This window comes from Euprymna scolopes, chromosome 23 (assembly GCF_053919585.1).
Source record: "Euprymna scolopes isolate OS-2025 chromosome 23, ASM5391958v1, whole genome shotgun sequence".
NCBI lineage: Eukaryota > Metazoa > Mollusca > Cephalopoda > Sepiida > Sepiolidae > Euprymna > Euprymna scolopes.
Window position 1 is genome coordinate 49,612,952 of NC_136504.1, and position 18,504 is coordinate 49,631,455.

At 31.9% G+C, this 18,504-nt stretch overlaps 1 protein-coding gene across 2 annotated transcripts in view; it reads left to right on the forward strand.

Annotated features, from left to right (window-relative positions):
- The window catches only part of LOC145245886 (shootin-1-like), a 201,293-nt gene that overhangs the window by 125,025 nt on the left and 57,764 nt on the right, over positions 1 to 18,504 (forward strand). For both annotated transcript variants that reach the window (XM_080107611.1, XM_080107612.1), the window contains exons 3-5: positions 11,296 to 11,356; positions 14,997 to 15,091; positions 17,837 to 17,996. In XM_080107611.1, the coding sequence (XP_079963737.1) occupies positions 11,296 to 11,356; positions 14,997 to 15,091; positions 17,837 to 17,996 (316 nt within the window). The remainder of the gene's footprint in view (positions 1 to 11,295; positions 11,357 to 14,996; positions 15,092 to 17,836; positions 17,997 to 18,504) is intronic.

Sequence of the window (18,504 nt, forward strand, 5' to 3'; positions counted from 1 at the left end):
TTTATTTTAAGTTTAGCATTGTCTTTAATTGTCGTCTGCCATACATTTATTTCACGGCTTCTGATTTGTAAACTGCTTCGTTTGTTTTCGGTTAGTTCCAGAAAGCTGCGTTCGTCTAATTTGGTTCGTATTCTGTGGAATACATTGTTTTTTTATGTGCTGAATAATGTCATCGTATAAAACAAGCAAATGTTGAATACATAATTTATTCGGATGATTCAAGAACAAAAGGAAAGAAAGTAATATTGTCGTTTAGTAACGAAGGCGGCTGAAAGTCATTTAGAAGTAGCGGAGATATGGTTTTTAAGGAGAATTCTACGAATCTCATGGACAGAAAGAAAGACAAACGAAGTTATGCATAAGGCAGAGGACAGCAGACCACTACTTAATACCGTCCACGTCAGACAGTTAAAGTTCTTCAGCCATTTAATGCGGGCGGATGGCTTGGAAAAAATCTTGAGGTTAGGAAAAATCGCAGGAAAAAAAGAGTAGAGGAAAACAACGAACCAAGTTCACTGATATTCTCAACAGGTTCTCTGGAAACACGACTATAGATTTTATCAGAAAGACCGAATGCAGAGAGGGCTGGATAGCCATGATCATCGATGTCTGCAATAACAGACCTAATACCTAAAGAAGAGAATATTAACGTTTACTAGAAAAAAAAAGCTGGAGAAATGCCAATTGCGTCTGTTTTTATGCCAGAATTATGCAATACGGCAACATTTTTATTTTTACATGGATTATATAATTAAACGGTCGAAATGGCACTGGTTATTGAACAACTCTCGTCAATTGTCATGCATCAAATAAAAAATTCATCATAGCGACGACACGCATGTCAAAGAGTGTTTCCGATTTTCAGTTTTGAATATGCTCTAACTAAAAATAACAATTTTGGGTAAATGGTCAGAGAAGAATGCTAGAAAAATTTCAGTATAAGCATTAAATTTTTGTTGTTGTTTTTTGTTAAATAGCAGAACACGTGGAAATTCCACGGTAGTGTAAAAAAATCATCGCATAAGCAATAGAATGTCCTACAATAGAATAATCAGTGTAATGTTAGTTCCGATCAGACCGTGAATTAAAAAATAGATACTTTTTAGACAAATATGGAAAACTGTCTGAGATACATTATTACAAGAAATAGAACTATAGTGAGGCATCCTTTTTTTTTTTAGAGATATTAATTTAATCAAAATTGCTTGTAAATCAGTAATAATTATGTCACTATCTTTTTTTAATAATCTGATAAATTGGTAGTAATCAGATTTGACCTAAACACGTTACATATCAACTTTTGCATTTTTTCATAGTGGTAGAAAAATGGGTGTTTGTGTCCAAAAATTCAGTACGCAAAATTAAGACGCCGGAAGTGGACTCATTTTACCAAACTATGAAATGGAAGTGATTAAACATGAAGCGAAATACAAAACCATATGGAAGTAATTTATATAAATTTTTAAAACAAGTTTTTAACATTTATTCTATCATGAAACAATAAAAAAAATAAACTTTTATTTTTTTTACATTTCTATAAATATTTTTTGCTTTAACACTTGTGTTATCACAATAAAAAATAATAAACTTTTATTTTTTTCATATTTCTGTAAATTTTTTTCGTTTTAACACTTGCGTTATCATGAAAAAAATCTAATGAGAATTTTTATTATTTACATTTCTATAAATGCTGTCTTTTTGAAATAATATATTGATGTCGTTTACAAGTTTTATCACGTCATAGTGTATAAAAGTTTATTTATTAAGACTTCCTATGTTATATATATATATATATATATATATATATATATATATATATATATATAATTTAAAGGAGATTAGAATAATAGTTTAAAGAGCTAAGTGTATTTTAATGTAATAGTGAAATTACTAGTTTAATTAAAATACAGGAAATAGAAAGTGCTCGTTGTAATTTAGATATATAATAAGCTCGATAGTTAAATGTCCTAGAGCTAATTCAATATTAAGTAATGTGATTTATAATTTAAAAATTAAAAAACAATTTTTTAAATTTAAAAATCAAATTTTAATTAAATTAAAAATCAGTTTCATAAGAAGGAACAACAACAAAGTCAATTATCTGTACGATCGTTTCGGAAATCCGTGCTTTTTATTTGTGGTATACATGAAGTCACGTAGAACAATTATACATAGTTTTTTTGGAAAGCACGGTCTCCTCATCAGCAAATTTAGGAGGATTTCTATTGAATTTAAAAGACACCAAAAATAAACCTAGCATTAAAAGTAATATATATATATAAACCTAGCATTAAAAGCGATATATATATAAAACTTATTTTAAACATTTATATAAAAAGTTTATTAAAATGAATAAATGGAATTTTGTCATAAATAATATATTGCTTTTTTGAAATAAAATATTTCCATTTGAATATATTTTAAATATTAATAAATATTTATAGAAATGTAAAAAATAAAAGTTTATTATATATTTTTTTATTGTTTCATGATAAAACAAGAAGTGGTTCCAGATGGTTTCGTTTTTCGTTTCATGCTTAGCGACTTCCGTTCTATATTTAGGTAAACCAAGTCCACTTCTGGCATCTTAACTTTAAGTACTGAATTTTTAGACTTAACCGAAGATGGAATGAATCAGTAAGGAGTGTGATTCATGGAATTTAGTTAAAGAAAACAATGAAAGTGTAGAATGTTGGCAGATGCTATGACATGAGATATATGTTTTTTATAAAAAATATATCCTTAATTCATTATGAAATTGAATGTCTGAATTTGTTAGATTAAATAAAGTGATTTTTAGATTCGTAAACTGTTTCAGCCATTTCCGGGACTGACTCCTTAAAACCCCCTTTCTTAAAAATATATATGAAATAAAGTGATTTTTAGATAAAGTGTTTCAGCCATTTCCGGGACTGACTCCTTATAGCCCTCTCTCTTAAAAATATATATGAAATAAAGGGATTTTTAGATCGTAAACTGTTTCAGCCATTTCCGGGTCTGACACCTTATAACCCCCTCTCTTAAAAATATATATGAAATAAAGTGATTTTTAGATCGTAAACTGTTTCAGCCATTTCCGGGACTGACTCCTTATAACTCCCTCTCTTAAAAATATATATGAAATAAAGTGATTTTTAGATCGTAAACTGCATCGACCAAGCACTGGCTGGCGATAACTACGTTATCTATCTTAAACAATTGTTTATTGGGATTTTTGGAATATTCCATTTTCATTGTAAGGGATGTTCAGGATGATAACGGTCGAAGATAATAAGCGTATTAATATATAGATAATAATATATAGATATTATTAGCTATATTATAATTTCTTAATCTGTCTGTCCAGTTCACTCTTTCTTAGAAACTTCTGGGGCGATGTGACTAAAAATTTGTATGAACCTTTGTTATGATACGGTGCAACGAACTACGTATTATGGTTCTAGTTCTATGCACAGTTGGTGATTAATAGGGACTAGTCATCACAATACCACATTTACTTTAGAAGTTTGGCATACAGCACTTATTCAAAGTCAACGGGCTTTTCCCCATTTTTAAAGGATGTAAAAGTCTAATTATTTTATATTAGTAGTAATATTAAATGAGGAATCATTTCGAGTTAAAAATTAGTTTCGCTTTTCGATAAACATCAGGTCAAATTCGGAGGTCATTTTGTTTAGATTTAGCTTATTCGTATACTGCTGACACGTTTCAAGCATGCTTTTCTCAATTTTACATGCTTAATACTAATTGGATTTTAAATGGAAATGATTCTTCATTTAGTAACATATTAAGAAAAAAAAAAAACAACAACATAAAACCATTTTTAATGCCTATACAAAATTTTTCTCACGGTCTTTTGTGACCGCGACCATTAACGTTTATTCATTTTTTTCTCTTAAATTATAGAAATTTTTTTTTTAATTGTTTAAAACGAGGCGAAAACATTTACAAAGACCTGCTGATTCAGAATATGCCATTAATTTTACTTGTAGATCAACTATTAACATTTGATGTTTTCACAAAAAGACGAACACACGTACACACAACCTTGCTATATTATTGTACTAAAGTTGAGATTATCGACGTTTGTTTCACTAAAGTATTTTTTCTCGTATATATTTTAATCTTTCATAATGCATTACCCTTTCATTTTTTACATTTTTATGAATAGTTTTTTTTTAACACTTGTGTTATCACCCCCCCCCAAAAAAAAAACTGATAAAATAAATACAGCACTTCGATTCCCGCCAGATCACCGAAGTTAAGCAATGATAAGCCTGGCCAGTACCAGATTGGGGAAGACTAGTTGCTGTATTTACTACGCCGAGTCATAAGAAATTTCCAAGTTGGTATCTGGAGGCGCATTAATTCACTGGGAGAGATGCACCCTTAATCATAGTTAAGACATGCGTCTAAGAGAAGGTAACTCTGATTACATCGACAGCAGGACTTGGATAGCCATGGAGTAGGATGAATCTCTAGCAGATCAACGGTTCTATGGTATTAAGTTACGTTATTTGACTGCAGCTATGCGGATGATCTAAGGAAAACGGATAGATGCAAACAGGTGAGTCAGATGCCACTGCTCTGGGGAAGATAATAGCAAGCCATCCCGTATATTCTGCCAAGTTCAAATCATGTGATGTCTTCAGAGGAATCGTACCAACAATGGACCAACAATGGACTTTACCTATGGAGAACCGTAACCATGATTTCATCTACAGCATGAACATGCCACGATACAAGAAGAAGAAGAAGAAGATTTTTTAATCACATAAAATACATGTTAAAATATTCCTCAGCTTTAGGATCGAATTATGTTTGTTACATGATAAGGGCTGTCCCCTGTTCATGTAAGTATAAAAATAGAGAGATTAGTTAAAATGAAAATAAGAGAAAGCAGAAATCGAACCCTAGACATAAGTTTTAAAGAACAATAGGTTTAAATGGAATGTCCAGTAAATTGTTAATTCGGATGAAATAAATAATAAGTAAACTATTCAATTGTTAAAAGAATGTGGATAATAAAATATGGGTTAAATAAATTAGATATGTAGGTTGAATTCCTTTGTGGAAACAACACAAGAAAAAATAGGTTATTGGGAAATCAATGTCGGAAACGTGCAAAGTCGCGCATGTTGAAACACGTGAATTTTGCTCACGTGGCCGGGATGCATGGATTTCTCAATATAAGAAGTGAGAGTTAGTTGGTCGGTGAGACAGTCAGGGAAGACGGGCAGTGAGAAAACTCAGAGACAGGCGGACGTCTGAAGCGAGACGTCACTTTAGAAACTAAAATGTGAAACTTTGAATTCTTAATGAGGAAATCACGACCGGTCGTAAGGAAATAAAATTCATCATGTGTTTTGTGATAAAGCTCATCTTTGTGTTTGTGATTTCTACAAAAAGGTAAATTGTATTGTTATTATATGTCTGTGTTATAAAATGTCATTGCATACACGTCTCGACATCTCATATCCACAATGTGAATCTACATCATATCTACACTAAGACTGTCTGAACACTATCTCATCATTCTAAGAGCTTTCTTCATATCTACACGTCTAAGTAATGAACATTTAAAATATAGGAATAGTTATAAACGAACAAACTCTCTTACAACAACATCTCTCTCTCTCTAAGATACAACATCATATGTAATAAGACAAGAACTCTCACTAAGACTCATATCTTTACTAATAAGAACTCACGTAACATACGCGCACAAGTGGTATCGTCTAATACTAATAATAATAATAACTATATAACGACGCTCAATTTGGTGTTCGTGAACCAGTTTGCATCAGCGATGCAGAAACCGAACCTGGGGTCGATACCACGAAAAAAAAAAAAGAAAAAAAAAACACAACGTTTTAAAAGGGTCCAACATAATTAAAAAAAAAAAAAATAATAATACCACGGAAAAAGAAAAAATTACGCGATCACAGAATTCGAAAAAGAAAAAGAAACACAACGTTTTAAAAGGGTCCAACATAATTTTAAAAAATAAATGAAATAAATAATACCACGGAAAAAGAAAAAAAAGTTACACGATCACAGAAATGCGAAGAAAAAAAAAAGAAGAAAAAAAATTGAACACACACGCACACAGAGAACAAAAGATACAAGAAATATTAAAAAGAAAAAGAAGAAAAGGCCGATATGCCGTAAAAAGAAATTCGTAGTAATGGAAAAAATAGTAAACAAGTCACCATGCGTAATTCATTGATAAATGAATTGGTCTGTTAAAAAAACAAAAAAAAAAAAAACACACACACACATACACGCAAAGGTAGAGATTGTTTCACCCATTATTGTTGTTTTGAAATTTGTAGAAGTGTCATTAGAAAATGTGTGTCAATATGAAACCGTTTGGACGAATTGTTGAATTTAATCTGTCAATCAAAAGAGGAATTTTTCAAAGGTCGCATGTACTCTCTGAAACAGCGTGTAAATTATTTGGAAAGGCATTTTGTGTTAATAGTTGAACTTTTCGGCTTTTGTGTGTTCATTTAATTTGTTTTTGAAAAAAAAAGGGACAATTGTTTTGGACAGACTGTTGAATTGTTGCTTGTTACAGATGATTTTTTTTTGCTGAAAAAAAAAAAGTTATAACTGTTGCAAAATGTTTAAATGTATTAAGGTATTTTTTTGAAAATGTTTTATGATGTTGAACAAATATTGTAAATTGTCTTATGTAACTAAATGTTATGATTTTCACAGCAAGAATTCAAAGTTATCCGTAAATATACATTAGATTAAAATGATCTAGTAGAAAATAAGTTAAGACGTATGGTTGGCTTACAGATTCAGTTAGAATTTTAGAAGGGGGACACGAATTAAAATTACGTAAACGGGTATTTGGAGAGTTTTTAGATGTGATAAGCCGTAAGAAAGATGTTTTGTTTTAGCATTTGGTTTTGTTGTTTTTTTTTTAGAGATCCTAAAAATTTTTCTCCAAGAAAAGTGACTTGGTAGGGATTGATAAGCACAAGAAGTGCCCCTATACGAAAAATTTGGGAACCTGGTTAATTAAGTGCTTAAAATAAGCTGGTTGCACGTAACGACTCCAAGCAAAATAGTAAGTAAGTCTTGGCTTAATTAATAAACAGGCGTTGGAAAGAATACGAAAATTCTTAAGGGGACCAGTAAACCGATGAGAGGTAGTCCCGAGGCAATCACATATAACTTAATGAAGTAAGAGACAGGCAAAAATATGCCGTAGATTACGTAAGAAAGATATAACCTTGTATTTTTTTTTTTAGAGAAGCATGAATGTGGGATATATCTGCTGGATCTTGGAAGCCCTGGTGAGAGAAAAGAAAAATCACAAAAAAAATCGGGCAATTAGATAGTATTTAGAGCACTATTAAGGTGTTGGGCGCGAAAGGTGTTAGTTAGTTAGGGGTGATGTTTCTAAATCCTCGTCGAAGTTTCAAGAATCCAAGCAAGGAAATCCGAGTGAATCCGTATGAGAGAAAAAAAAGGTGTATCTTAAACTTCTGAAGCCAACCACAAAGATTTAAGTATATGAGCTTTGGTATGTCCCGTATGAGATAGTTATAGAATAAAAAAAAGCCATACTTGATAAGACTAACCATGCGGAAAGAGAGATCAGAACACTTTTGAGACGAAGGAAGTCGTCCATTTCGAGAAAGGTGAAAACCTCTAGTCTGCGGCATATGGGTGGCTGGAAAATAGCTGATGTGAATCATAGGTAAATACCCTACACCCAAAAAGTAAATGCCACAAAGATCAGAAAGGTTCTGATCTTATAAAAAAATAAATAATTGTGAAGTCGGCCGTGAAGGGCTGACTGAAAGAGATTTTTTTTTTGTTTTTTTTAGCCTGATCTTTGTAGCCGTGTGGTTGTGTGGATGTAAAAATAAAAAATGTACTAAAGTTAAAAATGCATACATTTTTTTTTGTGAAATATGGAAGGGAGGGATGTTACATGATAAGGGCTGTCCCCTGTTCATGTAAGTATAAAAATAGAGAGATTAGTTAAAATGAAAATAAGAGAAAGCAGAAATCGAACCCTGGACATAAGTTTTAAAGAACAATAGGTTTAAATGGAATGTCCAGTAAATTGTTAATTCGGATGAAATAAATAATAAATAAACTATTCAATTGTTAAAAGAATGTGGATAATAAAATATGGGTTAAATAAATTAGATATGTAGGTTGAATTCCTTTGTGGAAACAACACAAGAAAAAATTGGTTATTGGGAAATCAATGTCGGAAACGTGCAAAGTCGCGCATGTTGAAACACGTGAATTTTGCTCACGTGGCCGGGATGCATGGATTTCTCAATATAAGAAGTGAGAGTTAGTTGGTCGGTGAGACAGTCAGGGGAGACGGGCAGTGAGAAAACTCAGAGACAGGCGGACGTCTGAAGCGAGACGTCACTTTAGAAACTAAAATGTAAAACTTTGAATTCTTAATGAGGAAATCACGACCGGTCGTAAGGAAATAAAATTCATCATGTGTTTTGTGATAAAGCTCATCTTTGTGTTTGTGATTTCTACAAAAAGGTAAATTGTATTGTTATTATATGTCTGTGTTATAAAATGTCATTACATACGCGTCTCGACATCTCATATCCACAATGTGAATCTACATTATATCTACACTAAGACTGTCTGAACACTATCTCATCATTCTAAGCTTTCTTCATATCTACACGTCTAAGTAATGAACATTTAAAATATAGGAATAGTTATAAACGAACAATCTCTCTGACAACAACATCTCTCTCTCTAAGATACAACATCATATGTAATAAGACAAGAACTCTCACTAAGACTCATATCTTTACTAATAAGAACTCACGTAACATACGCGCACAAGTGGTATCGTCTAATACTACTAATAATAACTATATAACATGTTTGGAAAAAGTTCTTTTAAATTGTTTTGATTAGCCGTCGGTTGTAATTTACTCTCTCTATACATACATATTATAATTTGAATAAACTTCTGAATTTGGGTCTATATTTCTTTATTTGAATCAGAATTTCTTTGTTTGAGTCTACTATTTTATGACTTCAGTCTAAATACTTTTATGATTTGGGGCATTTATATTTCAAATTAAAATTTACTTTCCCTTCTTTATTTGTGTCAACATTTCTTTATGGTTAAATCATATTCATACAATTTGAGCCATTATTTAATCATACTTGAGTCATAATTTCTCTATCATTTGAGCCACTTTATGATATGACTCTGCATATTTCTACAGCTCACAATTTTTTATGATGTATATGTACATTTGTTAATCTTCGAGTTTGTCTTACTTTATGTTTTGAGTCAGCATCATTTTGTTTTGAGTCAATATGCCTTTGGGATTCAAGTGCACATCAATTACTGTTTTAATCGTAGATCTTATTTTGAATCAGACGAGTTCCATAATTATAAAAAAACAAACTGATTGGTTCAATACAAAATTAAAATTTTACATATGAAGTAAGTTAATAATAAGAACATAAGATCAAACATCTGATCGTATGCGAGGGTTTTGTTTTAATCATATAATAGGATTAAGTTTAGAGATTAATATTTAGAGAAAAAAAGCTAACATTTTTTCTGATATCTTCTTTCTTATCAATCCCTTCCTTTATTTTATACTGCTTTTCTTTCTTTTTTACTTTTCTCTTCCCTTTTTTTATTAAGCTTCTATCCTCCCTCTTATTTTTTACTTTTCCCTCCTTTTCTGCATATTATTTTGAGGGAATAACAAATACTTGTAAATGAGGAGGCTTCAAACGACGAGAGGAGAAAGTTCCATTGATGTTGAAGAAGAGAAGTGTATACAATAGCAACAGTCTATATAATAGATAGAGTCTCTAAAGATTTAAGAGTTCAATAAACATTTAATGTGAAAACCGGGACGAATTCACATAATTGTTTTTTCAAAAGATGACACCAAACAAAGTTATATTTCATATAACATTTATTCACACACCACATCAACATTTCGGAGATTACAATGTTTTGACTTCACCGGCTTCATGGTGTCTTCTCCTCGACTTCTCGACTCACTTCTTCGACTGACTTCTCTGACAGACTTCCAACTCTTCACTAACTGATATGTGTCTTTCCGAGCTCTCTCCTGAGATCCACGTCATCTTAAGTGACCTGTGTGTCAGACTACGTCAGACTAGAGGTCAGACGTATTTTTAAATTATTGTTTGTACTAGTTATGAAAACTGACATTCCTTTTTCTGAAAACGTATTTCATTTTATTTATCTAAAATTCCTTCTTGTTATTGTTTATAGAATTTAGTCAAGTTAAATTCCTAAAACGTCAATCATATTTGTTCTTGAATTTCATTATTCTCGTTAAAACAAATCTAATTCAACTATGCGATAATAATAATAATAATAATAATAATAATAACAATAATAATAATAATAATAATAATAATCTTGCTCAGGTAATTAGTTCTTTGTTTTTGTGATAATTATAATTCCGGTCATTTTTATGGGACGCAGGAATGTACATCCAAATTCATTTGGCATATGTGTGTTCTGCTTTCAAATGTGCGTTGCCACATCTCCATATTCAGCATATATTCATATTACTTCAAGGTCAAATAAAAACCAACAATAAGTACTTGACAGATAGATTCCAACCCGAAAACAGCAAGAAACATAGAATTTGAGGAGCAAGACTTACAAGGCTGCCGACAGTAAACCGAAGCTCAACTTCTATCTTCCTTTACATATGGCAAAGGTTAATAATATTTTTCATGGAGATGAATCGTACTCCCTTTTTGTGTAATAAAAACTGTATAAAACCAAGCTTCTGAAGAACAATGCGAAAGTGTGACAGATAGATGCAACCTGAGGCAATTAAAGTTGTAATAGTGGAACCAGCTATGTAGTTTTACTTTTATTGACCCAATTCATGTGTATATGCATAGCCATAAATATATACATATATTTTTTTCCTATTTTTTCTGTACAATATTTTACATGTAAGATGTTCTTAGTTGAGTCAAGCGGTCAGGTGGTGTGTTCATGATGCTATATTTCGAGATGTCTTCCCTTCGTCAGGCGTGTGTTCGACTTTCAAACCCGCATGGAATTGGACCAATAAAAGTGAAACTGCATACCCGGTTCCACCATTATATCTTAAGTTGCATCACAGTTTCAATCTATCCGTCACACTTTTGCATCGTTCTGCTTTCTATAAACGTAAATTCCTTCTGATAGATCAAATAATGTTTCAAGCAAACGACTTTCACCTATTAAAGCTTCTTAAATTATTTTCAATTTTTTTTTCTTTACAGAGAGGAAAGCTGATTAAATCAAAAACATCGTTGGAGGAAAAATTTGACGATTTGACAAAATGTAAGTAAATCCAATTCACGTTTGTAATAATTAATGTTTTTTTTCTGGAGGAGGAATAAAAGATCGCTAATTAATACATTAATATTTGTTTTATGAAAAAAAAATCTCAAGAAATTTGATTGAATGTTCTGCTGACTTGGCAGACCGAGAGCAGACTCGTAGCATTCACGTAAATAACTCTGACAGAGCTTGTCAATGTGGCACAATATTAGAAAACTCAGGTGGCCGAGGAAGTGTCGAGTAAGGTAGCGACAGACAAAATGGAGGTGGGTTATAAGGTTTGTTTTGATGGAGCCTCTTTTTAAAATTCTACCAGATATCAAGTAGTTATCTAATGAATATAACATTTTCAGCAATTATTAATTGAAGAACGAACTTTATAAAGGTGCAGTTTTCTTTTTCATATTCGATCTATCTATCTATCTATCTATCTATCTATCTATCTATCTATCTATCTATCTATCTATCTATATATATATATGTGTGTGTGTGTATAGTAATCATGAAGGGAAGACTTTTATAATTCACGATTAAAAGTAAAATGTGTTTTAAAATACAGAAGAGGAAAGAAAAATAAGGGAGGGGGGGAGGGTTCAACTGACCGGTTTCGCCCTCGCTTTCTCAAAGCTGTATCGAGGGATTTAAAAAGGGGAAATCGAAAATATGTACATTTAAAATAAGATTACGTGAAGAACTCTCGAGTAATGTAGTGACAGACAAAATGGTGGAATGGAGGGGGCCTTTGTAAGGTTTGTTTTGACGGAGTCTCTCTTTATAAATCTACCAAAACTGAAATTTTCACCGATTATTAAGTGAAGAACGAACTTTATAAAGGTGTATTTCTTTCATATTCCCACTCTTTCTCCCCATTTCTCTCCTCTCTCTCTCTCTCTCTCTCTCTCTCTCTCTCTCTCTCTCTCTCTCTCTATATATATATATATATATATATATATATATATATATATATATATATATATATATATATATTCGTGACCAGACACACACACAGACGTTCAGCTAAACGTCTGTGTGTGTGTCTGGTCACGAATAGGCTCCTATATGGTTGACTATTATAGAAAACTGATCGCATATAATGATAGAAGATGTATCGAGACACAGGAATGGGTATGTTTGATCTGTCATAATGATGATTCATTAAAATTGTGGGGGTCTGCGTACGCGCCTGGTCCACAAATTATGGATTCAAAAATTTAAAATTAAAAAAAAAAAGCGTTTACAAGTGTTTTTGATATAGATGTACATAATAATACTTTGATAAGTGTGTTTTAACTTAAATAGGGAGTGTATAATAAAATTGTGGGGTCTGCGTTCGCGCCTGACCTCCAAAGAATGGAAATAGGCACAAACTTTAATAAAGACTTTTCATATCTATCTGCGTAAGTATACTTTAATAATTATGTTTCAGTTTGAAGAAATATTGTATAATAAAATTATGGGGTGTTAGTTCGCGCCTGACCTCCATAGAATGTAAATATGTCACAAAGTTTAACAAGGTATTTTAATATAGATCCACAGAATATTGTGATAAGTTTTTCAGTGTGAACAGGTATGGTATAATAAATTATGGGGTTTATCTATTTTATTTTTACTTTCATCATATTTTGCGTTAATTTTGATACGCCCAAATTCGAAGCTATCTCTTTACATCCCTTCCTTTTCATAACCGATCATACATTCATAAATCAGAGTCCATTTTCTGCAGAATGTTTTTTAACCCAGTCAACGACGGATACTTTTGCTAGTATATATATATATATATATATATATATATATATATATATATATATATATATATATATATATATATATAAGGAAAATCACACCAACAACAATCGCTTCTGACGACGATCGAATGTACCATTTGAAAGCGCTTGAGAAGAATATGGCCGAACAACAACTACTGGGCGCCATAATATACAGCATGCCAGTCGAAATAAAAAAGACCGCTCGGCAATTTGAAAAGTTATTCAACAAAATTGGAAAAAAAGAACTCAGTCGTGTTCAATCAGACGTGTTCAAATAATGACTTGCTGCCAATATATATATATATATATATATATATATATATATATATATATATATATATATATATATATATATATATTGCATACAGAAATCCCCTTCTTCATTTTTGGTCACTCTTACTCTTAAAATAAAAAGCCTGGACATTGCTGACACTACCCAGTAATGGAAGCAATCTCTCTACTTGAGCTCATAGTGATCGCTTAGAATACAAATCTGTCAAGAAAACGGGGGATAATCATGTACCAGCGTCAGTGAAGAATCGCAAACGATCAAATATTTCAATAATTAGTTTCATGTTTTTAATGGCTTTTAGAAACAGAACATTTTTAATCGCTCTATTTAAAAATACTATTTAAAGTTGATTTATTATATTCATTTTTTTTATCTAATTCATATTTAATTTATTTATACTTATTATGAGCCGATGTCAGTTACCTTTAAAAACGGAAGTAAGTTTATTTAAGCTGTGAGAGTTATTTTCCGTTTAATTTTTTTACAGACGAAATTGGATGTGTTTTATGCTTCCATAAATCCAGTGTGCTTCACGTTCAGGAAAATCGTAAGAAGTTAGGATAATCGGTGTATCTGAAATATTATGTGACTAAACCCTTCGCCCGCCAATATATTTCAACCTGGAAACGCTGGGTACGTGCAGCTAGTGTAATAATATTCAGATGCAGGTGTGTAAAAAATATTCACTTAGAATTGGAAATTTCCACGTAAGGTTAGAATGAAATAGACTAGAATTTTTCATCAGAAGTCGCGTGAGAGCTACGTGACCCAGCAGTTACTAAAGTAGGAAACAATTACCGATTTTTTTTTTCAGAATAATCTCAAGAAGTCTATGAGCAGTTAACATATAAGAGTAAATGCATGTCTTGACGGAAATAGTTTGGATTTGGTTGTAGAAGAATTTTAAGAGTTGGTTGGAGTGAAGAAATCACTACCACCTAATCCAGGTGAATTGGACCTTACATTAGTGGGGAAGGGTGGAGTGACTGTCATCGAAATGTAAGCCTCGAAACAATCACACATTTGCTCGTGATGTTACACACAAAACATGTTGTCCAGTATATGCATAACATAGTGCATATGAATGCATGGGAAAATATGAGCAGCAGCGAAGGATGGCTGGCTTGTGAAATTATTAGCAATAGCTAAAACGAGCATATACAAATTAGGAAGTGTGTGCGAGTTGGCGTGACAAGAAAAAGAGAAAAAGGACACGACTTGCTAGAGAGGAAAATGGCCGTGTAAAATCGAGGACAAGAATGGGCCGGCTGTGACCAGCATGTGGTCGAAGGAAAGAGAAACGCGAACCAGGCTAGATGGACATGTAGCAGCGAGAGACTTTTTAAGTGGTGTCGAGATGGGAGAGGAGCTTGTAATAAACCCTTTTGTTAAAAAAGAAAAAATGCCGATCCAGGTTTTTATTTATTTTCTTTGTTTATAACTGCAATGTTACATGCGGAACAGATTAGACTGACGCAATTAGCAAAGTAAGCTTCTCCAAACGCTTGTAGAAATGAGGGATTAAAAAATGTATGTGTTGTGTTATATTATTACTATTTTTTGTTTTTGTTGTTAATTTAAGTGTTGGAACCAGTCTGGAAGGAATACCAAATCCTCAAAACAAAATATCAGATTGAAGCAGATTGCAGGTTTGAAGCAGAAAAATATGCCTCAAAGGTAAATATGATTTCTTGAAAATTATTCTTTTTACCTGAAACTTAATGCTATAATAAAATCCCATCTTGAATGACACTGCGACATTAATGTCGTAAAATACCCGATTAAGTTAGTAACAATCAGAACACCACTTCATAGGAATAGTTATTTTTGTATTTCAAGAGAGGTGTTCAAGATAAGATCTCTCACACACACACGTCCACATATTTAGAGAACCAAGAAGAATTAAAGACATTCTTTAAAACGAGATTTATGGGTATAATACAAAGCTATACATTTGAGGTGGAGCTTATATATAGAAGGAAAAAGCACTTCCTCTCCTCTTCTGATGAGAAGCATTAGGCTTTGAAATACCAAGGTGTCAAGAGCATATGTATCCCATATCCCTAATGATATAATCCCCCTAATGAATGAACGATTAAATTTATATATTTTTATATTGTCATTTTTATCTTTTTTTTCCTTACATAAATTCGTTGTGTTATTTTGAGGAGTGTATTTCTTTGTCGTTGTCATCCTTTTATCTTACATAAATTTCTTTATAGAAATTCAATAACAAAACTTTCATAAGGAGCTCAATAGTGTAGGACTAGAGCTATGGATAATTTTTGCATACCAACTATCTTCAATACAGAAAACTATAATAGTTTTCTGTATTGAAGATGGTTGGTTTGACGGATGTTTGTTTAAGTAGACATTTGGCGAGATTATTTACGGGCGACGCTCCCGTGGGTCGATCGGTAGAAATGCTGACTGTCAACGCGATGATTCTAGGTTCAATCCTCGGCTTGGGAGAGGTGCTAGTCTAGCGGCACTGATGAGTTGTGATACAACGAAACAGGACTGTATGTCTATGACTACAAATATATATATATATATATATATATACACACATATATATATATATATATATATATATATATATATATATATATATATATATATTCCAGGTTGAAAATATTCAAAAGATTAGAATCATTGAATTCCAACAAGGGTCGTTTATAGTGCTCAATCAAAGAGAGCAAATTAATAATTTTTATTTTCTTTATGTAAATATAGTCGTATCTTGTTACGATGTGCAGACCGTTTTGATCATTATTGATCTCATCGGGCAGGAAAAAAATTTGGAAAATTAAAAAAAGTTTAAGAACTTTTTTAATTTAATTTTAAAGTTCAAGAACTTTTATTAATTTTAGAGGAGAAAAATATTTTATCATGGAAATTCCACAGATTATGTAATGAGACCTGTGGAAATTCCGCAGCGGTATCTTTCATGTGTAATATATTACTGTTAGCCATTCTGTGGACGTTTAGCGTAAATGGAGACTCCGCGATATCATTATAGTCTTTTTTGTTAAAAAGTAAAATAAAAGTATTTATCTAAGTTCGGGTTAAGGTAGTGTTAGAATATATCTGGTTATTAAGGGTTTTATAGAATTAAAAGACACTTAACTCACTCTGAGTCAATTTTTTAATGAACCATAACACACGTACGTACGTTAAAGGTACTAATAAATTATTAAATATTCCACAACCATTTTTATATTACAATTTTATGAACAAATTTTCTATGAGAAATCGTGTCAAGGACGCCATTAATACAGGAAAATAAGGTTTCACTAAGAAAATAAACAAAAAAGTAAAAAAAAAAAACACTTTATTTTTTTCAAAACGTATGGATCAAAAACGACATCACTTAACTTTTTTTTTACATTGCATCTTCGGTGATCGGGAGATCCTGTTTATTAAAAAGGACGATAAAAGGTGATAACGTACTATGAATATTAAATGAGCGTATCTATATACTAATCATTTAATGTTTGAAGTATGTTACCACCTTCTACCCTCCTTTTTAATAAATAGGATCTCCCGATCGAATAATTTATAATCTAGAAACCGGGACACACGTACGTACGTTAAAGGTACTATGGCATTAATATATAGATAGGTCGTTTGTGTCCAGCATTCTTTGCAGTATATAAAGATCTGTCTCAGAAATCCGATTCTGTACCAGTATAGTCCGTTGTTCGTCGTGACGTCACAAGAGAAAGTACCCTGTGTCATACAGTTCAAGTGCCGAATATATATTTTTTTCTTTTTTGTGCAACAAGGCTACAAAGAATTTCTTTTTTTTTTTTTTTTTTTTTTTTTTTTTTTACACAGGCATAACCACATTATCAAGGCCAAGAGGCTACTCAAGGATAAGGGTTAAAGAGTGTACAGTAGAAATTGGAAAATATAGTAATCATTAGTAATGAAAATTCGGCAAATTTGTTAACTCATATGGAACGGCTCATCAAGAACTTATTTACGTTAGACTTGAAGACAACCGTATTGTACTCAGTCGGAAAGAAGGAAAACGGAAGACAATTCCACAGGCGTGCAGTTCTAAGAAAGAAGCTTTGTTCATGGAATCTATGTTTAGATTTAGGCACAGATAAAGAGTGTGGGGGATTATTGATAGTGTTTTCAGCTAGATGAGTGTTTCTTGTGAAAGTTTGGCGAGGGGGACCATAGACTGAAGCTCAGTCGAACATTTTCCATGAAAATAACAATACATCAGAGAAAAGCTCGCAACATCTCTTCTGTGAGATAGAGGTTGCAGGGAAGAGAAAAGGAGTTGCCGGTTCTGAATGTTCTCTGAATAACAACATTTTTAATCAGCCTTGAATAGCTTGTAGGTTATTTTCATTTGTCGTGCATTATGTAATTATAATTTGTATTTTTTTTTGTGTATGTTTCTAGATCACCAAAGAAAATAAAGAATTGCGTAGGAAAAGCCGTGATCTCCTTTGTAAGCTTAATCCGAATGATATGGTTGGGGTTGATATTGACTTCGAAAAAATTGATGGAACCAGCAACGAAGATTCAGAAGAGAGGCAACATTATCAGAATCAAATTGATGGTGAGCTTTTTTTTTAAATATTAATTTAAAAAAATGTATTTATTTTTTTTTTTAATTTGTTCATCATTTTAATCAGTCCGTAATATACGAGATAGAGCAATAGTACTAATGAAAATTTGGAATTAAATTCAGTAAATTAAAACAAATTGCAACACATTTATTTATCTTTTTTTCATTTTTCTTCCTTTGAAGATTGTAATGCTGGGTATGGGGCAGCCAAACCAGCTGCCAACATTCCCCTGCATTTTATTGATACCAACTGAGAGCTATTTTTTGTATCCTTGCTGTTCCCTTAAGTGCAATTGTCTGGATCTCTTGCAATTTGTTCACCAGGAATATTAGTTAGGTAGGACTTCCGATTCAAGAATGAACAAAGGCATTGTCACTGTAATCTAATTTGCTATTGTTTATATATATATATATATATATATATATATATACGGTCCTGGTCAAAATCATAAGACCACTTAAGAAAGTAAGCGTTTACGCATATTATCGAATTTTTAAT